This window comes from Dendroctonus ponderosae, unplaced genomic scaffold (genome assembly GCF_020466585.1).
Source record: "Dendroctonus ponderosae isolate FM_Combo_2020 unplaced genomic scaffold, Dpon_F_20191213v2 Dpon_F_20191213_22, whole genome shotgun sequence".
Classification (NCBI taxonomy): Eukaryota; Metazoa; Arthropoda; class Insecta; order Coleoptera; family Curculionidae; genus Dendroctonus; species Dendroctonus ponderosae.
In genome coordinates this window covers 18,110-45,087 of record NW_026018385.1, presented here as the reverse complement: position 1 = coordinate 45,087, position 26,978 = coordinate 18,110, and the positions used below count along the sequence as shown (strand labels likewise).

General features: G+C 33.7%; 8 protein-coding genes and 1 long non-coding RNA gene across 10 annotated transcripts; 3 read left to right on the top strand and 6 right to left on the bottom strand.

The window, feature by feature from the left end:
• Window positions 1–1,429: 1,429 nt before the first annotated feature.
• LOC125503661 (cytoplasmic dynein 2 intermediate chain 2-like) lies at window positions 1,430–3,710 on the top strand. The gene is made up of 9 exons (XM_048664391.1): window positions 1,430–1,595; window positions 1,648–1,951; window positions 2,003–2,124; window positions 2,189–2,298; window positions 2,362–2,566; window positions 2,636–2,826; window positions 2,888–3,042; window positions 3,090–3,292; window positions 3,491–3,710. The coding sequence occupies exons 1-9, from the start codon at window positions 1,537–1,539 to the stop codon at window positions 3,579–3,581; spliced, it is 1,440 nt and encodes a 479-aa protein (XP_048520348.1). The 5' UTR covers window positions 1,430–1,536; the 3' UTR covers window positions 3,582–3,710.
• On the bottom strand, window positions 3,673–4,844 carry LOC125503664. Its single transcript, XR_007281011.1, has 2 exons — window positions 4,759–4,844; window positions 3,673–4,463 (listed from the first exon to the last, which is right to left on the bottom strand). It is a non-coding gene; the product is annotated as an uncharacterized LOC125503664 (long non-coding RNA).
• A 3,726-nt stretch (window positions 4,845–8,570) lies between these two features.
• On the bottom strand, window positions 8,571–9,047 carry LOC125503666 (craniofacial development protein 2-like). The gene has a single exon (XM_048664398.1). The coding sequence runs from the start codon at window positions 9,045–9,047 to the stop codon at window positions 8,571–8,573; it is 477 nt and encodes a 158-aa protein (XP_048520355.1).
• A 2,724-nt stretch (window positions 9,048–11,771) lies between these two features.
• On the bottom strand, window positions 11,772–12,689 carry LOC125503663 (phosphopantothenoylcysteine decarboxylase). Its single transcript, XM_048664394.1, has 3 exons — window positions 12,475–12,689; window positions 12,142–12,342; window positions 11,772–12,089 (listed from the first exon to the last, which is right to left on the bottom strand). The coding sequence occupies exons 1-3, from the start codon at window positions 12,580–12,582 to the stop codon at window positions 11,832–11,834; spliced, it is 567 nt and encodes a 188-aa protein (XP_048520351.1). The 5' UTR covers window positions 12,583–12,689; the 3' UTR covers window positions 11,772–11,831.
• On the bottom strand, window positions 11,772–12,912 carry LOC109534477 (cytochrome c oxidase assembly protein COX19). The gene is made up of 4 exons (XM_019900165.2): window positions 12,747–12,912; window positions 12,475–12,694; window positions 12,142–12,342; window positions 11,772–12,089 (listed from the first exon to the last, which is right to left on the bottom strand). The coding sequence occupies exons 1-2, from the start codon at window positions 12,910–12,912 to the stop codon at window positions 12,585–12,587; spliced, it is 276 nt and encodes a 91-aa protein (XP_019755724.2). The 3' UTR covers window positions 11,772–12,089; window positions 12,142–12,342; window positions 12,475–12,584.
• On the top strand, window positions 12,646–17,210 carry LOC125503662. Of its 2 annotated transcripts, none has more exons than XM_048664392.1 (6): window positions 12,646–12,725; window positions 15,630–15,860; window positions 15,931–16,105; window positions 16,168–16,425; window positions 16,484–16,715; window positions 17,042–17,210. In XM_048664392.1, the coding sequence occupies exons 1-6, from the start codon at window positions 12,676–12,678 to the stop codon at window positions 17,197–17,199; spliced, it is 1,104 nt and encodes a 367-aa protein (XP_048520349.1). In that variant the 5' UTR covers window positions 12,646–12,675; the 3' UTR covers window positions 17,200–17,210. The 2 variants fall into 2 exon arrangements, with proteins under 2 accessions (XP_048520349.1, XP_048520350.1); XM_048664393.1 differs by lacking the exon at window positions 12,646–12,725 and adding an exon at window positions 13,230–13,315.
• A 31-nt stretch (window positions 17,211–17,241) lies between these two features.
• Window positions 17,242–21,541, bottom strand: LOC125503660 (heparan-alpha-glucosaminide N-acetyltransferase-like). The gene is made up of 9 exons (XM_048664390.1): window positions 21,047–21,541; window positions 20,888–20,988; window positions 20,710–20,831; window positions 19,314–19,513; window positions 18,997–19,255; window positions 18,814–18,940; window positions 18,610–18,759; window positions 18,428–18,552; window positions 17,242–18,254 (listed from the first exon to the last, which is right to left on the bottom strand). The coding sequence occupies exons 1-9, from the start codon at window positions 21,289–21,291 to the stop codon at window positions 17,892–17,894; spliced, it is 1,692 nt and encodes a 563-aa protein (XP_048520347.1). The 5' UTR covers window positions 21,292–21,541; the 3' UTR covers window positions 17,242–17,891.
• Window positions 21,542–22,598: 1,057 nt separating this feature from the next.
• LOC109534533 (phosducin-like protein) lies at window positions 22,599–25,000 on the top strand. Its single transcript, XM_019900264.2, has 3 exons — window positions 22,599–22,979; window positions 23,410–23,658; window positions 23,718–25,000. Exons 1-3 carry the CDS (start codon window positions 22,796–22,798, stop codon window positions 24,128–24,130), a joined length of 846 nt encoding a protein of 281 aa, XP_019755823.1. The 5' UTR covers window positions 22,599–22,795; the 3' UTR covers window positions 24,131–25,000.
• On the bottom strand, window positions 24,995–26,755 carry LOC125503669. The gene is made up of 2 exons (XM_048664400.1): window positions 25,844–26,755; window positions 24,995–25,789 (listed from the first exon to the last, which is right to left on the bottom strand). Exons 1-2 carry the CDS (start codon window positions 26,439–26,441, stop codon window positions 25,563–25,565), a joined length of 825 nt encoding a protein of 274 aa, XP_048520357.1. The 5' UTR covers window positions 26,442–26,755; the 3' UTR covers window positions 24,995–25,562.
• Window positions 26,756–26,978: the final 223 nt, after the last annotated feature.

Here is a 26,978-nt window from a genome sequence, read left to right as displayed (position 1 = left end):
AAACTGCGATCTAATTTATATTTCTTTTTGAAAATAACTTCCAACTCGAATTTCTCGTTTCCATGTTTTTGCACGATCGCCCAAAAGAAAACCTCTAAAATAATGTATGTTGAAAACTGGAGAAAAAAATGGAATAACGAACGTCTAAAGCCCAAGTGTTTTCAACGCGTCAGAAGAAAAATAAATTGAGAACTAATTTATTTTGGTTTTTTGAAAATTAATGTCTCCTCACCTTGCACTCACCTACGGCATCGAGACCTGAGCAAACACAAACAAAAGAAAATGTATGTTAAGAACGGCAGAGATGAAGACTCTAAGGTCAATAGCGCGAAAAACACGCAACAATAAAACAGACCTGCAAGGTGGAGAATGTAATCAGATGGGGACGAAAGCGCAGAAGATGCTGGCGGGACCATGTAGAAAGAATAGGCAAGATTGTGTCGAATGGAAATCCAGCTGGTAAAATACCCATCGGAAGACCACCGAAAAGATGAAAGAATAGTTGGACATCCATATCACAGGAGAATCAAGAACATTGACCAGACGAAATAAACAAACCAAAGGTCTTTACAAAGAATAAGAAGATGAAGATGAATTTCTCCTCGAATTTCTCGTCTGTATGTTTTTACACCATCAAGGAAAAAAACTCCATGTTAAAAACGGGAAAAGTAAAAAACAGAAATTCGCACGACTAAAGCCCAAGTGTCTTGGATGCTTCAGAACTGAAATATAAACTAAGAGACAATTTACTTTGAAATTTTATTTATTTTGAAAAATCTACCTCATGAGAAAAATAACAACCTCAAACTTGCTAAAATGCCGAAAGTAAAAAAACAAATTTTTTATAAAGTTTCTGTAAAATATTCGTGTTTTGTAGAAATTTGTAATTTTAGATTTTCTTAAAAGCGCTGTCTTTAGTCAACCATTTTTTAATCTAATTTAAAGTATGTAAGTCACTTCGTAACTCAAACTAGGAGTTCCTTTTTTTTCGAAACAACGACAAAATATATTTTACCCAATATACTTAGTTGTAGATCTCAGAACTTGTTGTATAGATATTTTGCAATGATTGGTTTTGTGAAATCAATGAATGAAAAATGTTAAAAAAAATCGAAAAAAATCCGCCAAAGAATAGAGCGTAGACTAAAAACATTCAGGGCAGATTGCTAGATAGTTTGAGTTATTATTAGTATATAAATGTTGGCTTATTGGTGTTTCTGATTTATTCATCATACTTTTCTTTAAGGCAAAATGTGGGTAATTTCACTCTTAAAATGCAAAAAATTCCATAATAATATTGATATACTCTTGTGTAATTCATTATATAAAAGATGCAAGAATGATTCTCAATAACATGCAGATCTCATGTGGAATTTATATGGTAAAAACATTTAAAAATCCATTAAACGAAGATATTCGTTATTCCCATAGATACGAATTGATGTAAAATACAAACAACTCCAGCAAAGAATTGATTAGTTCGTCAACTCAGTGAAGCTCATGCATTGAGCTGCACGTTTTCATAATAATAATACAATGTTTACAGTGAAACATCACGAATGTGTGGGTTTCGAATCGAAGTGGAAAGTGAAAAAGTAAGTGAAGCGTATGGAGAAAACTCCCGACACTATTACTAATTAACTTTAGAGTATCTGCCAACAATTCCTGCCAAACAGAATTTCGAACAACGGAAACTGGCAGTAATACTTCCGAAAGAAAGTCCCAAGAAGTACAAACGGAAAAAACCGAACCGACTCAAACCGATGTCGACATGGAGAAATTAGGCAAATGGCTTAGCAAAATTTACCCCCAGGTCAAGGAGCAAATCGACAACTCAAATAACTCCAGAATTTTCCAGAATTATCGTCTACTGGATGATCCGATTGATGCTACTTGCAAGTTGGTGCAGACGTTGCAAGTGGCGTCGAAAGGAGAGACTGGAAGTAAAGCCGTAAGTAAAACAATCTGATGACCAGAAAAAAGTCTGTAAACGGAATTTTAGATACCGATTATTGCTTCCTTACAATGGAATAACTCAGGAAAAAGTTTAGCGGTTCCCTACAATTACAAGCACAGAACATGGTGTCACCATGCAGGAATAATCTGCATATACACATTAAACAGGCAGGATATTTGAAAATTGTTTATCTAAACTAGACTAACTCAAAAATTGAACTAATATTTTTAGAGATTGTTTATCAGATACTCCAAAGAAAAGGCTCTCGACAGAATCTTGTGTAACTAGTATAAAATACCACCCCATTCACAGTGGAATACTGGCAGCTGGAACCTTCACAGGTCGAAATAACTTGACTTGTTAAGAAAATAAGATTTTAAAGGAAGTTTGGATTCATTTTGCAGGTCAAATTTACATTTGGAATGTAGAAAACGATGTAGATCCACTGATCTGCAACATCTTAGCCCATGATGAGTACATTACTCAAATATCCTGGATGAATTATATCGATGCCACTAACAGTGTGTGTTTAGCTAGTTCCAGTACGGATGGGTTACTCAAACTATGGAACTTCGACATAACAAATAACATATTAAAAATAAAAATTACGTACGGTTTCCAGTCATAAGCCACAAAATGCGTTTGCTCGTCATATCGACTTATTTATTTTATTTTCAGATATAAAATTAAAACCCCGGTTTTGGCAAAGATGAACCAAACCACTGAGGTTTCCGAGGCACTGCTAGACAAAGGACAACTTGGTCTTGTTGGATTCGATTTTTCTAAGAACATCCCCGATTTATTTATTGTAGCTTTAGAAGGAGGCTTAATAGTACGATGTACCATGTTGGGAACAACTCAATTAAAAGGTAGGTAATAGATATGCATAAAAGACGTAAGAAAAAAATACGTTTGCTCTGATGGTTGAAGGAACAGCGACGGAAACGTATTTTTATGATCCTGTTTTCAAATACTACGAACCCCACAAGGGGGAAATTGTCGCCATCAAATTTTCGCCCGATCGAAAAGACCTGTTTCTTACAAGCGGCACTGATGGACAGATACGAATTTACAGAATCGATCAGGCAAGTAAAAAAATTTAACATGTAACAAACTAATTTAAATACTTTAGGACGAACCCGCTCAAGTAATTTTTACGAAATCCCCTTTAAACGATATTTCTTATATCCCTCATGAGGAAAAATTGGTGGCAGCTTGTGGGCAACACGGGACTATGGAAGTTTATCACTTAATCAGTGGCAAATCCGTTCCACTATCATTTAATGCAAAAATCACACGAAGCAATTTAACGAGCTTGGCTGTGAACAGTGGAAAGTATGTTTGTGAATTTAGTTACTTACTTAATAACTTTGTTTGTTGTGTATACACATTGTGGCCAGTTTCCGAAATCGTGCAAGGATTTAATGTACATTTTCACTTGATCTTTAGGCACATAAGAGAATGCGGACAGTCGGAAAATGGCTACCTTGTGCATAAAGTTGAATTAAGTAAGAATACTTTTTATACTTTCAGCACAAAATTCGTAGTTCTTGGCAACAAGAATGGACAATTACAGTTATGGAGCGTTCCATGGCAGAGTATTGAGTTTCAAAACAGAAAATAAAACTGATCAGTTTGAAAAGCGTTCGAGTTCCGAAGAGCTTATTTTATAGCTTGAATTAACTAAATGAAAAATAAGAGAATCATGTTATTTAAATGAATTTTATTCAACAATATACTTTTTACAAAAGTGTTTGCTAAGTTAGTGTTATTTTTGTTGGATTATCAAAACACACATAGGTTTGCTATGTTTTCGAATTGAGTGTAAATATTGAAATTGCACTTTTCTTATTTATTTGCTCCATGCTGCAATTTTTTATTTATTTATTGACATTGTTTCGAACATAACAGCCTGAAGACAGTCTAATTTAAGATAGTAACATTGCCGATTCATATGAAATATAATTTTTTATTGTCCTATTTAACAAATTTCAACGTACAAATATGTAATTTATACTTTTTATTTAATACTTTCTTGGCTGTATCAAAATGTTTGTTTACTTTGATATAGTTTCGTTAATCTGTCGATTCACGTAGGTATATGAAATATAAAGCCTTTTCTTTTCCAGAAAAATTTTCTATTTTTAAAATTGAATCATGCCCGGTAAGAGAATGATACTGCGTACGAAAGAGACGGTAAAATGTCTTGTTCTTGTTTAACAGTGATTTTCAATAGTATTATTTTACATACATCTATTTATTTATTATTTAGATATTATATTTCCGTAGTTATCAAAAAATCGCTGGTGTTTAAACATGCATAGACTTGCAGGTATTGAAACAAATGTGCCGTTTAAATACCTGCGCATAATTGTATCCGATTTTTTGCCCATTGGAGAAACGACCATTCGGTCACAAGGTGGTTTAAGCAGCTGGTTTATTTCGAACTTCTCAAACGCTTTGTCAGTTGCGAAAGTTCGTGAATGAAGGGAGCGAGTCACCTTACCTAAGAGCAAAACTGGATCTATTAGTCAATTGAATTAATTTTTTTTCAGTCAAATTAGGCCTCTTTAAAACTCCGGAACAAAACTGAACACGAGCCAGAAACTTTAGTAAAACCAAAACGTTTTAGTTAACTCCACACAAGATAACTTAATTTCATATGACCGATGGCCGGTTATGAATAGTTTTGTACAAAATCCACAACGGAATAAAACTTGCAATAATAAGCAAATGTTTATGGCATGCCCATGGTTGAAATTTACGAGTCGATGAAGCAGCGATGTTAACAAAATACATACCTATTCTTCGTTTTTACTCATGGGTATTCAGATTACTTTTGGTTGATGCGCCATTTATTATTTTAAAGGTGAACGTGAAAGTAAAGTGAACAGTTCGAGCAGCATAAAACGTTTGAAAAACGATTGATTCGAGATGAGTTCATGGTCAGATTCTGATGAATTCACATTTCGTAAGTAAAGAGTTAGAGTTATAGATTTTGATAATATCGTACTTCTTACCTAGATTACTTGATCCGCCATGAAAAATTACATTTAAACTATTTAATTATAAAAATTGTTATTACTTGAAGTGGAAAAAAACTATCTTGTCCTAATACCCCGAAACGTACCAAGGTTGTGGAAAGAGGATTTTATTATTATTTTTTCTGTTTAAGTTTCCAATAACAGTATACCAATATCTGAGTGTACGCAAGTTTAATTGTTTCTACAGCTTTGAAACGCGATTATTCGAAAACCTCTGACTAAAAAGCAACAAAGTAGTAATTAATGACAAGACAATTGAACACCCTTTAAAACGAAGTGCCACTTGACCCCCTTCTCATTAAAATTTTAAGGGTGACATCTACCCGTCCTAGGGGGTTTAAACAAGGAGGCTAAAAATATTAATTTAAAGTGTCCCCCTTACAAATAAAATTGACGAGTTTCCGATTTTTCATATTTTCAACTACAAGAAAGAGATTAAGGGTGGGAAGTTTTCAAATTGACACCCGGTATGTAGGTACTACCTATTATGAATGAATGAATAAAATATTCAAAATTCACATCTGTATAATATATTTAACGTATTATTTTTCAATGCAAATTGGTATTTCCAAATATTCATTTTGAATATACATACAGCTTTTTCTGAGAGAAAGTAACATACCTACCTTATTTTTTAGGTGTCAGAGGTCGGATACATCTAAATTAGAAGCAAAATTTTAATAGCGGATTTTTAATGCAGAAGCAAGTCGTATAATCGTGTAAACATGCAAAATTATACCCGTTTCAAGGCATATTTTGCAACATAATTCGGACAAGGACATTTCATCTAGGAAGTAACTCATCAATTTATAAAATTATAATTAACTATTAACTCTTAAAACTTTAAAAGTAATGTTTATAGAAGAATCGTTTCAAGATTACAGAAAAATGCCGTCGGATGTTGAATTTAATATTTAACATAAATTATTCATTTTTCCATTAGCAATGCGCTAATCTTTCAACCTATCGGATGAAATATTCAGGAATAATGTGAATTCTGAAACATAGCTTGGACGGTCGGGCTGAAGCTTCTCGATAATGTGAATTATTCCTTTAAATTTATCTCCCGATTTATGCAAAACATCCAAAACGAATCTTTCTAAAAACGCAGTGTTCATGTCCAAATTTATAACATAAGATTACAGATTCAATCGTAAAAATTGGGTCAGATGTTTCATTTGGCAGCTATAATTTACTCCGAGCGCTACAGCCCCTGGTGGGCCTTGGCTGAGGCTACAATTTGGCTCCATCTGTCTCGGTCTTCCATAACGTCTAGACCATTCTCGATGCCCATTTTCCGGAAGTCCGATGCTATATTATCACGCCACCTTAATCTCGGTCTTCCAAGTGGTTTTCTTCCTTCTGCTGCTCTGCCCATATTTAGCCGACCATTCTATCCTCTGGCTGTCTTCGTACGTGCCCTGCTCATCTCAACATTTGTGTCTTTATGAGGTTAATCAGTTCTGGCTGGTTGTATTTCCTCGGCACTCTTCTCTCAAATCTTCGAATGAGTTACTCATTTGGCACCGTAAGAGTCCAGATTTCGCAGCCGTAGATTACCACGGGTCTTATCATGGTCTTATACGTTTTGTTTTTTGTTCTCCTAGTCACGTATTTGGACTTTAGTATATCCTATAGGGCGTATAAGCAGCTGTTGGCTGACTTTAGGCGTTCGCTGATTTCTTCACTCATGTCGTTGGCCGATGTGATTGTGTACCCTAAGCAATTAAATTGTTTTACATTTTCAAAGTTTTATGTGTCCATGGTCACATGTCCTATCTTAGCTCTGCCTGGTCTTGAGACATACATGTATTTTGTTTTGGCCTCGTTGACTTTAAGCCCCCATGAGTTTCGATTTTGGCTTCTTTTACTACATTCTCCAATGCGATATTAAAAAGCATGGGTGATGGTGGTAGGTTCGATAGGAAACCGCACTGGTAGGTTCGATACGACTTTATAGGCTACATTGATTAGTGTACGTAATTTTTGCAGACCGGCATATCGCCTATTTTGTGGATCGGTATGATGATACCTTCCAGTCATCAGGGATAGCTTCTTTTTTCCATATATATTGAGCTTTTGTAGCTGTGTTATGATTTTTTTTTCGGTGAGGATTGGGAAATGTTCTTTTATGCACTCCCAGAGCTGGTGGTCTGTCACTCTGGGTTGTGTGGGAATCCAGCTAAGCTGTTTACCCACTAAAACCCTTTCCTCACCGCCGAGGTGGTGTTTGGCCTTGCACCGCGGTCATTTCTGCCCTATTGTGCTCTCGTATTTTACTCCCTCATTATCCCTGTGTATTCAATGAATTTCAGAAGAATCTTGACGGGGGAGGTACGAGACATGACCTGGTCTGGTAGTCATCTCTGGCTGCAGCTCGTTGATTTTCCCAAGCAGGTGCCTCTTTATGAGTTCTCATGTTTATGTCATGGCAGCTTTTTTGGTGTGTGCTGGTTCCCCTGAGGGTCTACCTAGCATAGTTTTGGTGGTTTTTCCGCCTGCCGGCCCCCGAGAGTTTTTTACCACCCTTCGGTACTTTGCCAGCTGCGGATCCTGACGGTTCTTCTGAGGAGGTCCCGCCGGTATTTTGTGGTGTATGATGGTGGTGTTTTCCACCCCATCATTCCCACGAGTAGCTAGGGAAGGGTTAGGTCCATCCACACAGAGCCCCGCATGTGTGGGTAAGGCTGATACAATGAGGTGCGCCTGTTGCCCCAAGGTTAGTCGCCTTTGGCTAAGCTTCCCCCCAGCCTTGCATCTCTTGGCGCGCACTATACCGTGAGCATTGGGAGGTGTTATAGTGACCTCGTCACGCGATCCGGGTAGTAAAACCAAGATCCCCGCGCCCCCTACAGTACCTATCTCGAGGCCGTAGTCACGAGAGTCGTTGCGCTGCAGGCGGTGTTATGATACTATTGCCACCATATTTAAGAAGTTCGGCTGTAATTAAGTCTCCTCCAGGGACTTTATTATTTTTTAATTTCTTTATTGCTTTTGTAATTTCCTCTGTTGAAGTGATCTCATTGGGTTGTTCTGCAGTCGGCAGATACAGTGCTTCCCCTTCATCATCAGTTCCTCCATTGATCAGATGATAGAAGGCGTTTTTCCACGTTTGCAACATTTCTACTTTGTCGGTTATACATACATACATATGCATTTTCCTTCTTTAAGATATTGTCGGTCCTGGGTCTGAATCCTGCTTTTATAGAACGTAATTTTTGGTAGAATGTTCGTGATATTTTTTCCTTCTTCTAGTGCACTCAATTCTCTGTCTTGTCATTCTCGGTTTTTTCTTCCTAACAGTCTTTCTTAAGGCTCTTTTTTTCTTAGGCAGTCAAAGTCTAGCAGTATTTCTCGGCTCCATAGGATCTTCGCAATCTTCATCATGCCAGTGGTTTTTCTGTTGCCTACTGGGTTTCTTCCCTACCACATTTCTAGCTGCTTCTGTAATTGTTCCAGATATAACGGTCCATATTAGTATTGTACGTGGTGTTAGTGTTTTCTCTGATAAGTCGCTCTAGTTCTTTCTTATACTGTCTTATCTCTGTCTGTTGAAGCTTTTCTGTATCCTACTCAGGAGAGAGACGACTGGTTCGCTTGTTCTKAACTGTATATATTCTAGCTTTGATCTTGGCTTTGACCAGAAAATGATCTGAATCGGCATCTGCTCCCCTGCAGCTTTTCACGTCTAGTATATTACKTCCCTGCCTTGTATCAATTATAACGTGATTTATTTGGTTCCTGGTTASGCCATCATTAGATACCCATGTCATTTTGCGTATATCTTGGTGTTCAAACATAGTGGTGGACTTTATTAACATACTACTTGCTGCAAGATCTGCCACTCTCAGACCATTGTGGTGGGAAGCATCGTGCAGGCTGTGCATGCCCACAAGAGGTCTTAGCGCCTTTTSTTGTCCAATTTTCGCAWTGAAACCTCCCAAGATGAGTGACATGTMTTGTTTGGSAAGTTGGGCTAGTTTCCTGTCCAAAGTGTCGTAAAACAGATCTTTTTTACCCTCATCTTTGTCTTCCGTTGGTGTCATAAGCTATAAMACTTTTTATTTTATGTTTATATATTCTATTGTTATTCAGTTTTTTCGAYAYGCAGCAAACTAWTCTAATATTTAAGTAGTTATTTTAAACGGCAGATTTCAAGCTTTAAATATATTATAAATTGAATATAAACGATGTAAGTAAAAGTAATTATTYCTTTTGTGCGCGCGTGTTTCGTGTATTTTGCCAAAAACCATGTTTCTCCCAAACAGTTTTYTGTACCAAGGAAATTCAGAGAATTGAAATTTATGATTTTTTCTTTACTAATTAGATCGCAAAAAATTTTGAACATTTTGGCTGTSTGCTGATATTRCGACCATCATTAGCTTTTGAAAATCAAAATTTWTTGTGCAAACAGGTATAATAAAAATAATTTAACGCAAAACTACGATCGTAATGAACGAAATTACGSAACTTAGGATCTGTASATTCAAAGTGTGCCTTTCTAAACCCTATCTGTTAAAAACATAGGTTGTATTGTCTTAAATACACTTGCTGAGTTTTAATTGAATTTGAAAACTCCCTGTATAGTAAGCAGGAAGAGTGTCAAACGGAAGAGTTTTTCAATATTTCCCATTTTTGTGCTGGCCTCTAAATGGAAAAAGTGTAAATTAACTCATAAAACTACACACTAAAAATTATCKAGGAAATAAAATTGATTACCTACTRTTCGTTCGTTTARAAACGACGAGTTAGTCAGAAATTTCCTATTTTTCSTATACAATTTCCATAAAATTCTCTTAAATAAAATATTAAATAATACGTCTACGTAATACTAATACGTAATAAAATTAATTCACTAAGATATTTTCAAGGATTTTGTGAGCTACTAGGGATTAAAGTGGAAAGTAGTTAATAAAAGCAAACATCAGTTTGTTCAATCTAATTTGCTAAAGCCAAAAAAATGCATCAATTAAATGTCGTCCTGTATTGCAGTCGATATAAGCTCGAGGAGTGAAACGATGACCACTCGGGCAAATGAAACCGAAGAAAGAGAAGAAGAAAGAAAATTGGCCTTTGAAGACATTGCAGCAAATCAAACGGACACAATCTTCAATTTGCCCGGCTTGAAAATAACAAAATTTACGCACAAGAGAATAAAATTTACCTTCCAACCATCTCTGATCTTAGACGATATAAGCGAAACATATATATTCTGTTGCAAATTACGTTATTTGGAATTATATCGAAAATGGATGATTAAGAAGGAACCCATACCCTTAAGTCCACTCATTCAAAAAGTTACTTTAGGTGAAATATTAATCGACGATAATATCGATTCGATTGCAGACGTTATTTTTAAAATATACTGTCATCTGAAGGAAGTGTCGGAAGAAGAAATTATTTATAGACGAAACAAATTCAAGGTAAATTACAAGTAAACGTTCTTTATTTATTATCGAATGCTACTAAATTAGTAAATAATTTTCAGCGCTACAAATCCGGTTTATTAAGTGACTTATATATTGACGCTATAGACGAAGAACTGTATTTAACTGACAAAGAGCGAGCTGCTTTATTTGAGAAAAGGTTGCAAATTTGGAAGCGAATGATACCTCCCAACGTGAGAGCGAAAAAATCAACATTAAGGAAATGATCTTACTCTACGTTGTTACACTTTGTTATACATTTTGTTGGTGTTTTTTTCTTTTGTATATCTCTACTCATTTAACGGCAACATATTTATTATATTTATGTAAAGGTTTTTACGTGTGATTATTATTACTGTTGAAATATATCATGAAAACACTTATTATTAAATCATGAAAATAAAGGATGTATTACAAAACAAGATTATTCGAGGATTTTTGATAAAATATATACTTTTTGTGCTTTCTTGACCTTTCCATTCTATTATGCCATGCAATCCCAAATTGAAACTTTTCGATGTAAAGCGATGTTGCTATTACGAGATAGTGAAAAAGTTGATATGGGTTTTCATTATTTTGCAAAATGTCCATTTTTTATGTTGTTTTTTCAGAAACTTGATTGACCTGGCACCTTCAAGAATAAAGTCTAGGTTTTTCACAGAAATAGTTTTAAAAACTTTGTTTTGAAAGCGTTGTACTGGCTGTGAACATTTCTAGAATTCAATTGCTTCTTTCGAGGACTCAAAAGATCCATACATGAGGGCCAAATGTGCACCTCATTGTTCAGATGCAGGGTTTTTCATGATATGCATAATTAACGTAACAAAACAATAACGAACAACTTTGAGCAAAAGTAAATTTTTAGATAAAGTTGAATAGTTCTTTGATATACTCCCAGTAATAATACAGTTCATAATTCAGGAACTGAGCTTGAGCAAACTAAAACTATTAGTGATATACAGAGGAACATGATACAAATTTCTACGAATGCAACGAGCAGTGAGAAAAATAAAAAAATAAAAATAAAAGCTATCCTCTACTATTCAATTAATTGTTAACGTACCGAAATTCAAGTCCATTTTTTCAAAAAACATTTTTTTAAACTAAACTTAACTTTCTATTAGTATCGCCGAGAAGACCCAAAGCTAAAACCTTTTTGGGATTTGCGTTAACAGTATTTTCTAAACATGAAAATATTCATAGATKACCCTGTGAATTTATGAACAYAGAAAAAATTGCAATTCCCTTTCAAATGAAAATGCTTATTTCAATAACAGTTCCGACATATATCCTATAATTTTAAACGGTATATCGGCAATATGGGAATAGTGACGAAAAATTAGCTTTCGTTATAAACGCTTTTATTTCACTTAAAAAACCACCATAACTACAAATTGAAAAAAATTACATTTTTTCTACCACATCGATAACAGTCTGAACAATAGAAGACACTTCAGCCATTGCACCTAAACCAGTGTCACCACACATAAGTGTTTTTTGAATAACAGGAATTTCGATGTAACCCCATGACTTTAACGTTGTTATTTGAACTGCTGTGATTGGATGAATAAACATTTTAGTGTTCATTGCTGGGCAAAAGATTAGAGGCTTTGAAACGTCCCATGCCCTGGCTGTGCAGAGTAAAATATTATCACAAATTCCCTAAAATTATGATACTCAGAGTGATGAAATTAAAGGAATACACTCTGCTTACAGTGGCAATTTTTCCAAGAGAATTAGCATCGAGGGGAGCTATTAACAGAATATCAGCCCATTTGCCTAGTTCAACATGTAAAACCTCATCACCTCGTTTGCTCCACGCGTTCCATTCATCCTCATCACAAAAAACATCTACATTTCCAAGATCTTTGGGATCAAAGAAATGCTTTGCATGTTCAGTGGTGACAACCCTAATCTTAAAAACCACCCAATATACATTAAGTAGAGAAAATGGGATATAAAAAACACTAACTATTCAAAATCAAGTCATAATAGAAGAATCTTAAAAGATGTGAAATGCGACAACTATAAAGTCGACTTTTCATACCTTGATATTATGATGAATCTTTTCAAATTGCTGATAAATTTCTTGAATTAAATGTGGAAGTTTGATGGTGGCAACACTCCCTGTACACCCTATTAGAATATTAACCATTTTTAGTTCTGTTTGTCCACAGATACGGTTTCACTTTCAAGATCTTGAAAGCCGAGCCTTGACCATTCCTCTCTGGCCATCAGATTGTTATTCATGCGGCAATCAAGATATTCTACAAGCAACCAGTGTAGGGCAACTATGCGGTAGGGCTTGGCTACGTTTACCTTTAGCTTCTAAACGGCACTCGGAATTCTTACTGTTCTCCTTATACAAACACTTCATATACTTTACCATAGACGTTTTGCAAAGTCCTTCGTGATCTAACGGAAAACTGCCCTTTTCTGGAGGGGTAGGTTTAAAGATCTTTTGGCTAAAAGTCATAGACGACATGGGAAATATTTCGGGCCACTTTTAGCGATTGAAATGTTGCTAATCAAATAACAATGATCAGTTAAGTAGGGTTAACCTGCTTTAGAGGCTTCAGAGGTTATGATGTGCCTGTGTCTAGTATACATACCGGTTTTACCATTATTTAAAAAATTTGACTTTTTTAATTCAATTATTTAATTTAAATAAAGTCAATTTTCTCTCTAATTTGCTTGAATACCCAAACATTTATTAATATTCCAACTTTTCTTTTCAAAATTTAATTCCAAAAATGACAGAATGTTTGAGGTTGTGACATTTCATAATAAATAACAAGTTTTTCATAAATATGTAGTTTTTTACAGATTTATAGTTTTCATTAGTTTCTAAAGGTATGATGGAGTGATATAGCGCCTAAAATGTTAAGGTGTGTATGCAATTTATTCAGTAATTTGACTGCCCCATTTACTATACTGATTTCTAAAATATAGCTTATTTAAGGGATCATTTTTTCTCATTAAATTAATTCACTAAATATTTAAAAGTTAGATGAACTCTTTTATGTAACTCCCTTGGATTTTCACTTCCTCACCCTTAAATATTAGGCTGTGATGTAAATCGTATAAAATTATACAAATACGAATTATCTAGAGTTAGCAATACAATGAATGTTATTTAGCATATCGCTCGTTATAAAAGGATACCAATAAAACTAGATAATATGAACTAGTAGCAATATTGGAAAAATTTGAAAACATCTTATCAATATTAGCATTTTTCACTTCATCAGGCAAATGTGTATATCAAATAAAATCTCAGTTCTCATTGCCCAGAAATAACGTCGTTTGATTTTCGAAACAAGAACTTCTATTCACTAGACCTTTTAAAGAAAGAAAGAATATTTTATAAGCGGTTTGCGCTAAAAATGTGAAATCCTGTATTCTTTAATACGCGCGAAGCGGAATTTTTTACCATGTATTACTCAAGTTGGCGAATTGCGAATTGCGGAATTGTAAATATTTAAAGTTAAACATTCCTTCTATAAATGAAATAAGCTTATTTCATCTCGTTAGGACGGATCGAATTCTAGTGAATAATATTATATTTCTGTTTCGTATTAATAGGAAAATCATTAAAACCAACAAACACAAATGATTCATCAACCAATGAATAAACACTGACTACATAAACCGATATCAAACCTTTGCACGTGCGAATTAAAAAACTATGTTGATAATGTTGACCTAAAAAAAACACTTTGAATTCCAGATCTGATAGTATAATCTTGTAGAGTAAAAAATGTGTTGAGAGTAAAAACATTTTTTTTACATCAATGCGCGACTTTATATCCCCTGTTTACTAAGCAAACACCTTAATTTTCTTAAATCCTGTACACTACACTTTGCTACGCTATATACCTATTTCACTATTATAGATTCAGTGCAGTGCGTATATTTTTCTTACGGTAAAGGTATCGGACACTTGTTTTAAAGGCTTTTTTCAGACAGTATTATTACAATTTTTTAGGACATCTGGATAAATCATCACTAATCTTTAAATTGAATTTTAGTTGGTTCATTTAATTGGTTGTAGTTTATCTGATTTCCAATATATTTCATTGTCGAGTGCTTTATCAGCCTCAACAACTAATATTTCACCTTTGTTCCCTATTCAATTAAATATAAGAAAATACGTACTTTTCGCTCATTTTGAATACTTTTTAAAAACTGGTTACCAGATATAAAAAATCGTTATGCAGAGTTAATTCAGATTTAATGCTTTAAAAATTCAATTCTATACTGTTCTATTCTATTTACAGTAAACAGAAAGTATGTAGGTACTACTCGTAAAGTGACTTAATTTTACCTCAGTATATTACAAAGACTCTTATTAGACAAATGTAAATTTGTTGTTTATTTAATTCATTAAAAAATACGCTGTGTAATCAGTAAAAAATTATCATCCTTTTCGATTCGAACGACTCAAGTTGACTTAAATTATCAGTCGTCCAATAGAAATGTTTTACAATTGTCATTCATTATATCAACTTGTTTTAGACCTAAATATCCATACACATGCAAACTGATCTTAATTTGAAGTTTACCTGCTCACAAGTCGGTACTACTGCTGTTCAATAATCAGAAATATATATGTAGAATTATTAATTAAATAACCGAATAATTCTTAAATATCGTGAGTTGCAAGACTCAAAGAAATCTTCCCGACCGATACAAGAACAATTTCAAAAATTTTGTCTGATCTCTCTTTTTCTGCAGAATGTTAATCTTAATCATTGACTACCACTGACGCTGTTAATATGACTCAGGGAAATAATTTTATATCCCAGTTACCTTTAGAATGAAAATAATGTAATCGGAAAAATTCTAGAGAGTTCTCAGACCTTCGAAACCGAACAATATGCTTGCTGATGAAGGCAAAAATAAATTGCCGTAAACTTGGTACCTAAAAACGTTTTGTTTCTTACCACTGTCCAGACCTAATCCCCAAGACAATATTTTTATGTTTCTAGAAAACTTGCATTATTTTAAATTTTTTTATAAACTTTGTCTTAATTTGTCTTTAATTTTTGTCTTTAAAATGCCACAATTTCCTCACGTCTTTTATTACAGGTTGATAACTACATTATTTTAAATGTTTTATGCATTTATAATTTGCCCAATTTATAGAAACTGATTACTCAATGTTTATAATTTATAATAGAATATCTTTATTTGTTACAGGTTATCCAAGAAAAAAATATGTCTGACTTTTTGGACAATTTTAACATTATCGTACGCGTTTTATGCAGAGTTTTTAATATATAAATTGAAAACGGGCTCATGGCCTTTCATGACTTGTCGAAACAAAAAAGACTGCATAAAAATTCTTCTTGTAGCTGATCCCCAGATTATTGGCAATTTAAATGAAATATTCCCGCCCTTGAGCCCATTCACTATTTTTGATAGCGACAGGTAAACTAAAATACATACAATATATATATAACGGTAAATATAAACTGGCGATTGATCTTGAAAATTGAAGGTTCTTGAGAATAACGTACTATTATGCCTATAACTATGCTAAACCGCATGTGGTTGTGTTTCTTGGAGACTTAATGGATGAAGCACACATAGCAAATGATGATGACTTCAATAGCTACGTAAGGAGGATATTCAATATATTCCTGAATCCTTATAGACTTGATAATAACGTTAAGGTAATTTTGGCCCTTGGATTAAGTATAAAATGATCAATGCAGTTGACTGTTTGAAAATTCAGCATGTTTGGCTACCTGGGGACAACGACATTGGAGGAGAAGACACTGATGTAACACCAAAAAAGCTGCAAAGGTTCGAACGGGCTTTTTCCCAATCTAGTTTTCATACTGTCGGCAATGTCACCCTCTTCAAAATAAATCGTCTAACTCACATCATTCCAGCATATAAAAAGGAGAGAGACTTCTTCGACACTAGCAAGATATTTGTAGGTCTGAGCCACATACCCTTAATGTTTCGGCCTTCCCCATTCCCAGAGAAGGTACTTTTTACTTTAAATATGTTTTCGTTTCGCTTAAAACACAATAACGATATTTAAGGTCATCAACAAAATGCAGCCGCATGTACTTTTTACTGCTCACGAGCATAAATCCATGATTATTAGCACAGATGCTTTGCTCCASAAAGATTATCACATTGTCCCCATTACTCCCGAAAGTGATCAGATTTATGAATACGCGTTGGGAGTTCAAAACATGTACGAGATTCTAATTCCCACYTGTAGCTATCGAATGGGGACTAATAAAATTGGATATGGATTTGCAATAATTGGTAAGGATCCTTGGTGCTATAATTACACTCCAAAATTTAAATATCTAATAGTAGTTGCATGTGCAATATCAGTTGGGCTTTAAAATAAGCTGAAACTCGCTTAAATGAAAGTTCAGAAATTCCTTCGATATAAATTTATTTCCTAGAAAAATTGTAAAATGAGCCTCAAAAACGTCTTGATTTAATCGAGCTTCAATATAAATATTTTTAATGGAATTTTTACACACTTCTTTGCACTTCCATGTTCGGTAGTTTCTAATCATACAAAATTACAGGTACCGTATATGGTTTCTGAATCTAATAATAAAGTGGAAATTTTGTTTCAGAGAACAACGAACTGAGATTTACTAATTTATGGTCACCTAGTCGTTTCGAACACTTAGCTGTGTACTTAATTTTAGTTGTACTACCTGTATTGTTGTTTTCCTTTTATAAAACTGTCGGCTGTGTGAAGACTAGGAGTTTAAGATATGCAAATAAATAAGTTGGATTATTGCATATGTATTATTTAACAAATAATAACATGTTTGGCCAATAACACATTATATTTCATTAGAACTCCTAAACAATTTCCCTATACACCTATCTCCTTCATTGTTAAAATATCAGTCAAACCAGTTTAGAAAATTATTTGAAATAGTTATTAAATCACATATCAAAATATAGGTACACGAACGGTAATGAATAGAAATTAACATTTTATCGATGGTATCAAAAAACACATACATATTCCTTTTGGTCAAAAACATTAAACAAACAAATACTAGCACTAAGATTTCACAGCCCTTCTAACAAAAATCTAATACCAGTGACAAAAAATAAATTTCAAATATTTTGCAAAATCTCGAATCCGGTTGAAAACTTCTATTTAATCAAATTAGGCATACTCAAGATACATGTTGAGATTGGGTTCCATCACAATGTTGCATGCAAAATTACTAAACGCGGCTATACAGATAACATTCCTAATGCATGCCTTAAAACTAATTATTGCTTTCCGTATTCTTAGAATTTTAAACACGGAGGAAACTGCCAATCTGCTTAATTATATCAGGAATCAAAATTGATTGAAAATTGATGATTGATGAAACGCAGTTTTAGGGCAATCAGACAGTAAATCAGTATTTAAAAGTGTATATATTTTTGGTTATTTGAGATGAGAATTTATGCAGCTCTTCATATGGTAAAAAATATATCGTGTTTGTACAAATAAATCGCTATTGCCACCCACAATCCAGTACCCCAGAGATTCATAAATAAGTAAGCAGAGTGCGTTTCCACTGTAGGGATCCATCCAAATGGGAACGTATTTCTAAATAGTTCATGGCCGACATACAAAACTATTGAATTCATGCCGGGGTAAAAAAATGGTCTTCCACCCCATTTTCGATATATATCCACGATTAAGAAGAGGAAAGTATGAATAATAAAAGCCATACCAGCCGTCACCAATGTAAAAGAAAGTGACCAAAGTTGTTTGTTAAGGGGAATTGGTCCATCGTCTATCTTGAAACTGCACAGAATTTCACCAATCAAACACTGGAAGAAAGTTTTTTATCGGTTAGCTGATAAAAAGAATAAAATATTTCAACTAGAGCAGCAAAAATGTTCTAAATTCTAAATAGTTAAAACTCCAATAGCTAATATAATGTTTGTATGTATGTTTCGGTATATGATATGGTTCGTGGCATGTGAAATCAGTAAAAGCTTACCATAGAACAACCCCACACAACCCATCTTATGGTCTTGGCTTTCACATTTTGATATGTATTTAAAGTTCTTCCTGCTTGCACTCCTAAGTATACAGTAAGTACGGATGTTAAAATGCCTAAAATACCTGCAGAAAAAAACAAATTTGCACTTGTTGGACTGACAAAAATTTAATAGAGACTACCTTCAGGATCAAACCAGACCTTATTTTCATAAATACGGCTGCAATCAGGTATTTTCAATAGATGATGCCCAAAAACCTGTCGGTCAATGTAGCCAGCAGCTCCTCCAGTACAGTTAAAGTGCTTGCTCATGTCATCTAAACCCCCCGGTCCTAAAAACGCATTTACTTAGACTGAGAACAGTGTAAACAGGTGTACAATCCTACCCAAGTACCCGTTGCCGCAACCGGGGACATTAACTAGAAATGTGATACAAGTGTGAATCGCTACCAGCATTAGAACAAACAACCACTGTGGCCAAGCTTGTACGATATCAGTAACGCAGGATATATTCTGAAATAATTAGGTTCTATTTCCAGCCCAAGTGAATATGATCTAGTAGTACATACATCAATTTCGATTCTTTTGGCAAAAGCAATTTCAAGCAATCCAACAATGCAATAAGTAACGGCAAATCTTTGCAATACTCCTGGGAATCTAAGTTCTGCTATAGACAACACATGTTTGCTTGAGTTAACGACCACTCCTAAAAATAGGAGCAGTGCACTTCGGCGCAACACTTGGAATACCAACGTTCGTCTTGGTACTGCTCTTTGCAGCTTTTTATGCATGGAAACCGTTAAGGACAGCCCCATTATCCACATGAACCTTAAAATGATATACAAAACAATAGCATAATACAAAGGAGGAATCACCTTGATCTTACCATGGAAAAACAAGATCCGCCAAGGTAATACCATTCCAGGGAGAATGTTGGAAAAACCAGTAATGTCCACCACCGTAATTGATAAAGATCATTAATATAATGCACAACCCGCGAAATACATCCAATGATTTGATTCGATGTGGATGCTTTTTGATGGATGGTGGTCTTTCGATTACCAGAGGCGTTGATCCAGTCAAATCCTTTAAAATATTAACACAAGTTGCTCTTTTCTCCGTTTCACGTAAGAAAAAACCTAAATGTATATGCTTTGGTTCGATTGGAAAATACATAGCATTTTATTTAGTTAAGTCCAAAAACTTTTTGGTAGACTAAACGCAAAATTTCTAGTGTTTGATGCACTGCTTTTTAAATAGAATGTTTTATTAGCGCCACCGGAGCACTGTCAATTGGTCATGTACAAGACCCTTAGGTATAATTCATGCGTATATCATATATCTTATTCACGATTAGCACTAGATTCTTGTATGTGTGGATTCGCATTCAGCAAATGTAAGTGGTGAGTGTTTAATTAAACTCAATAATATGGACAATATTCAAAACCATTCTGTTAAAAATGTAATAGAAAAACAAATAAATAAAAGAAACCGCAAGTGGCTTAAATAAACACGGCTTAAACAATGTTGATAAATGCAATGTGCTGGGGCCAGATGGCCTTTTTCTTTCAAACTTGCTAAAATTTGAGGTATTTGGAAAACAAGACCAGTAAAACATCGGGAATGCTTAAAAATTTTGATCAGAACTATTATGTTGACAGCATGCCTCGTGAGTGATCTTCCCTTTAGTGAGACCCAAAATAGTACCGTTTGTTTAGGTAAATCTCAATGACCGCCTTTTGAATAAATATTTCGTGCGTGATATACTTAATAAAGAAGATCCATAATTGCTTGGCCGTGTTCAATTCTAGAATGAAGAATGCAGCTTAGTCTTCTGTTCTGACTGAGAAATATAGACCGCGAAGTCAGGAATTAAAGATGCAAAAAAATTAAAAATTCTCATTGATCGCACATGATGTCTTCGGCAAAATATTAAGCTATTGATAATATGTATAATATATTCGCATTTACCTAAATATAGGGATTGTTGCATAAGCTTTTTCTATAGTACCCACATTAATAGATTGATAAAAATAAACATATTTTAATTGCAGAGGTTTTATCAGCAAGGCACATGTTAATGATTCAGATATGATTCATAGCTTCGGTACATTTTAGATTAGTTGTTATTGTAAAATAATTAAACCAAACTTCGTGAAATGCAATTACAACCGATTTCCTAATTATATGTATACTTGAGCAATGTAACAACGATATAAAGGAGGTATTTGATAAGAATGATAAAAATATCGATTATACTGTTAATTTAGTAATTTACTTACATCTTCAAGTTCTGAGCTCCATGCCAAAAGGCTTCTCAACCTGCCACTATTTTTGTAAATGCATTTAACCATATACCACAATGTTCCAAAGCAAAATAGAAACACAAAGGCCATAAGAATAGCTAAAATTTATATGTTAAAGTTGGCTAAAATGTGGTATGAAAACGGCATGTCTTACGCAGATAGGCATCATCTGCTGCGTTTTTAATACGAACTTGTTCGCACTGAGATGTGATATTCCAGCCATAACGATAATGTTCATAATACAGTTTAGAAAAGCTATAAAAATTATATTAATACCTAACTATACAAAGATTTTTTTAATACCAGCACTTACATGCAATTGTCTATTCCATCCTTGTCCCAGTATAACGTTAAAGGTGATCTAGTGCTGATTAACAAGGATTTATTCCCCTGGGGGCTCAAAACAGTAAAATTTTGAAAATTGCATTCATGGCATTGCTGATATTGGCCGAATATGGAAACTGTATCATTGAACGTATTAAATATATCTATACATGCCTCATCATAACTCAACAGAGATGTGCTTTGAAGGCACTTCTCTTTGTTTGCAAAAAGCATAATGCTTGCTAAGTTTACTTGAGCCCTGCACTCACACAATGAACTGCGTATTGAATAAATTGGAGAGTAAATATAAAATATCTTCTGTGTCAGATTATATCAGAAAAATGTCCAAACTTTGATTCAGCTAGATATCACTTTTGGTACTATTTAAAAACTTTTATTGTTCGTCTACTTTCATATAAATAGCTAACCACATGTGAACCACATAGAGAACAAAATATTTTGACTAATTGACTTTAACTTGACAGCTATCCCAACACACCAATTGAAGAATCCATATGCGACTGAGCGAGATACAAGCTGTCTGACGCCTTGGTGTCTTTTTCTAGAGCGTTCATTTAAATAATCACCACAGAGACAATGCTTTACCGTGAGAATATGATTTGTAGAAAATATTTGCTAAAATTATGTTATTTTTATCAGTAGAGCTGCTTCAATATTTTTTTATGGTTAATGTATTTTTAAACACTTCAAATGAACGTTTGATAAGGAGAAGGATAAAGGAGATAAAAATTACACGAAAATTATTTTATGCACCTGTATAAAAAAAGGTAAGAAGTGCTTTATTTGGGCATTTTCTATTGACTTCCTTATATGTGTATAAAGTGCAATTATTTTAACATTTCTGCACACAAGAGGTACTTCAGAAGAAATAGGAACTTGTTTCAGTTTTCTGCTACTCCATACAAATTGTCAGTTTTAATTACAAAAAAAATAGTTAAAAATATTTATTAAATGTTAATTTTAAAAAACAAGAAAAGTAATAAATCAATTGTTTCAGTTTATTAGTCATTACAGTTAAAACAATAATAGTAGTGGTAACACTATTCCAATTTATTCAGAAATAAATAAAAACAACGTCATTGCAATGGAGACTTTTATTATTAAGACAAGATTGAAGAGCGTCGAAAAAATATTGAATGTACAAAAATGTTTGCTGCAAAATATTAGCAGTTGAAGACCTCTATTGAACTTGAATATTATTCAATCTATTCGGATACTCTATAATTAGATAGAAAAATTAACAATTTAAATGAACAATTTACCCAAAAAATATACTTTGTTTGAAGTTGCCACGGTTTTGGAACTGTGAATTTCCTATTTTTTTATTCCTCCTATGCATTTATTCAATTTAATTTAGGAATTGAAAGTAAAGGCCTTATGATACTATATTTTTAAATATTTCTAAAGCTAACAACTATATATATTTTTTAAATTTATTTAAACTTAGCAGTTACTAATGGCGCGCGCAAATTTGCCTTTTGAAAGATGTGATCAACTTAAGTAAAAGATTTTGGCAACGTCGGAGAGTCGGCAATCCTTCCCATTGTTTCTGTATGGTTTCTGTTTTGCAAATTTTCAGGTTAAGAAACGTCATGGTCATATTCGCTTTAATTATTTAATTTTGTTTATAAGAAATTCTATTTTTAAATTGTCCAAGCACTACCTTAAACTGCGTGAGGAATTAGTTGAGTCGTTGCTTCACCGACTCTAGAGATAAATGGCTACTTTGGAAGATAAAATATTGGGGGAAAAACTGCACAATTACTGCAGTAGCAGCGAAGGTAGTGATAATGAAGATTCAGGAGCAGAATCCAGCGATAAAAAAGCTGCCGTTGCCAAAACTAATTTACCCCTGGAAATTAACAAGTGGGAGGGTTCATCTACGAATACTGGACCCAAAGGTATAATGATCTTCATTCATGAATTATATTAATTTAGTGTATGTGTGTGTGTGTCTTCATAACACGCTTGAATAACCATGCAAAGTCTTACTTTTATGACTTAGTCTAATGTACGAGAGCCAAAAGAAAAATGCCAAAATAATTCTTATATGACTATACAAATGCAGACACAAACAGTGAGTTCAGAAAACCGTTTCCATACACAGGTAGGTATTAATTGAGCCAAATTAGCCAAAATTGTCCTTTATATAATTTGTGGAAGCGAATGAGTTTATTGTGATGTACAGGAAGTCGTCAAAATAGTGCACGCAAAAACTATTTTGGAATTTGATAAGATTACTTTATGATAGTAGTACAAATCTCCATATTTAATTGACAATTACATAGTGTAGGTGCCCCCTTTAATAAAACAAAACTACTACTTATTAAGGTGTAATCGAGGATTGGAGAAAGTTCAAGCAGCTGGAAAGTGCAAAACGCACTGAAAGTGGCAAAGAAATGGTGGAACTGGCAAAGAAGTTAACAATGACTGTTCGAACAACGTTGGAGGACGAAAGAGAGCAAGCTGCCCTGGAAGATCCGGAACTTGCTGAGTTGCTTGATGACGACTTTTTGTTGCACTATCAAAAGCAAAGAATCGAAGAAATGATTCAGCAGACTAATCTGAGTAAGAAGTTCGGTATGTTTGCTTCAATTAATCGTAGGACAATGGAAATGTAATTGTTTGCTTCAATATAGGTGACCTGATGTTTCTGAGAAATTCCAAGGATTTTTTAGAGGCAATCGACAAGGAAGATAAAACGGTTACAGTAATTATACACATTTATGAGGAGCATGTGCATCCTTGTCGATTAATGAACCAGTGCCTTATACAGCTTTCAAAAATTTATAACACTGTAAAATTTGCTGCAATACTTGCACCTTTAGCGAGTGTAAGCAGGGAATTTAGAGCTGGTGGACTTCCTGCTCTGCTAGTTTACAAATCTGGCAATATAATCGGCAATTTTGTGAAACTGACGAACGATCTTGGCGATAATTTTCAAGCTGAAGATGTACAAAGCTTTTTGGTTGAACATGGTCTTTTAGAGGACAAAAGTTTAACTCCAGCGCTTGTTAAAAATTCAGCTGCCGATGGCTCTGATAGTGATTAATTAAATATTGATATTAATTCCGTTCTATAACTTTCAGTTCACGATTCAACACACGCTGAAAGAGTATTTTATTTTGTACAAAACACAGAATTTGTTAGCAGATTGAAGAATTTCTCCACTTCCTTAAATTGTCGATTCTTATTTGTGTTTTAAGAGCAAGTTGATTTTTCTGCCTGGTACGTCCATAAGACTGAAGCCGACTTAAGTGAGCGAGAATTTGAGTAATAAAATCTTCACCGCATTTAGCCGATGGATCGTATTGAGCTTAACTGTGTTCGTTAGAGGCTATATTCTATATTTACTGTACATATTTTTTATATTTGTTACTTTAACTTAAATTTCTGGTGTTAAGAAAATCAAAATTTACACAAACCAGAGTGAAAGTATATTATAAGTTAGTTATATGTATGTGTTTTCTTATTATGGTCTTTTCGAATGTTTGTAAATAATCTATTGCAACTCATTTGATCGTTTTTAACGTTTCGACTTTAATAATTTTACTTATTTGATAGAAAATCCGTTGGAAGGTATTAAACGTTTTTCAAGTAAAAATAAATCAATCGTTTTGATGTAACTGTAAACCTTATTTTAATGATTCTTGAATGAATTAATATCAAGACGCAGTATTTTTTTTTAAACCCGTTTAAATATGATTTTCTGTAATAAGCTAAAATAAGTTGAAAATTGAGAACCATTAAATATGTCCAATACTTTATCCTTTTGCTTGTAACATTGTTACTATGGTCAGTGATGGATCTTTCAAACTTATATGAATAGTTATGTTTCATTTTAATTTTATCACAAAGCTAGTATTACTTTATACAAATATATATTTGTGCCAATATTTATAATAAAACAATTTCACTTTTATCATTGATTTTATTTTTAAATAATTTAAACCATGCCAAGGAATTTATATAAAGATATATATGCGCAAAATATATGCTAGTAGAAACAAATTGTATATACTTTCCTGACTGTTTCAATTCCAAATCAAATTCATCAGTTTCAGTCAGTTCATTCAGTCATTTGTTGTCTCTATTTATCAATCAAAATTTTTTCGGTGTATTTTCCCATCATCAGTTTTTATTTTATAAATGCATGCCAAGGCTTAAAGCAGCAACAACGCTACACATAAAAACTGATGTTGGTGGGAAAATACACCGAAACGTATTTTGATTGATAAATAGAGACAATAAATGACTGAAACCCAGGAATGAATTTGATTTGGAGTAGAAACAAATACCTATCTATACATTATTTTTACATTGTATGTACAATAGAAGATCTATAAAATTATTTTTTTTATTTGTATCCCAACTGGAAACTTAAATATCTACCAATACAAGTACAAATTGATTCTACTCAGTCGATAGCAATTTATAAATAATAATTTCGGGTAAGTAGTGTGATTAATTTTCTTAACGAGGTTCTATATCGGCAGGGCCTCCATTTGTTTCTTTCTGTTCAGCACAGCCTTATACTGTAAGTAGGACTGAAGGATAGCGTCGTATTCTTTACAAGATGCATCCTCATACGTCTTTTTGAGATCCTTAAGTTCATCAATTTTCCGTAAAAATTCGATTTTCTGCTCTTTCATATCCTTTATTAGTTCTGTTAAAGCTGGCAGTGAATTTTTTTCTTGCATCAAAATATCTACTAGTGATTTTGTTTTTATTAATTGCATTTTCAAATAGTTTAACTGGATGTTACTTTCGTATTCCTTGCATTTGATCTTGGATAGTTCAGGAACGGTTTTCAGTCGGAATTTCATCATTTCTTCAAGCACCGCAAACATCTGTGTTTGGTTGTTGATAAATTCCTGTTGATTCAGGGCTAGTTTGCTTCTGTACTCCAATAGAACTTTATCATTATAAGGCAGTTCAAGAAAAAATTCTTGCTTTGAATTATCTGCACTTGCTGATAATTTATATGTATCTTTTAAATTCGCCAATTTACTGTCAATTGGGTATTTCAAAAAGAAAGCTAATGTTTCGCGCTCTGAATAAGTTAGTTTGATATTATTTACTGGTACACCCAGGAGGTTCTGAGTTTCGCATTTAACTGAGTTTGGGTCACTACACAGCTGAATTTGAGATACACGGGCAGATAGTATGATTTTCTTCACTTTATTTTTCAGTTGAGGCTCCATATCCTTGTTTTCTAAACAATCCAATATGCACTCCAAGCGAATTTTGTATTTATTTGATTTTTTCCTATAGATTCTTATAAGTTCACTATACTTTTTCACTTCCTGCAGCAGATCTAGCTTATTACTATTCAACTGTTCCTCCCCTATTATATCGCCCATGATTTCAAATTTAATTGGATTTTTTGAATAACTGACCTTTTAAATTTTTAGGTTGGAACTGCCATATTGTTATTTGACATTTATCTACAATGTAGGTGAGCCATAAAAATTGATGAATTTGACTGTTGATTCAGCATAACCAATAACAGAAAATTATGAGTACTGGCAACATGTCATAATAAAAGCAGTATTTGAATATTTTTTTAGCGTAGAAAGGCTTACGTCCACTTTCCTAAAGCACACTGCTGAAGGTAAACTGTAGGCACTATTAATTACGCTAGTATATAGGGTGAAAACTCTGGTATTATAAACTCAGGGTTGGCAGTGCTGTGGCGATACAACCGCCATTTTCTCAACGTTGTCAGCAATAGCCAAATTTCTTTATAACTGAACTGAATGACTTTCCTGTTAAAAGATCCGTAGTTGTCCTTTAGAATATTTACAGATTTCTCCGCAAGTAGCCTATAAAAGAAGTTTTAGCGGTAGACAGAAAATGAAAAGGAACAAGTTTCAATTTTTTTAAATTAAAGAGTCAAT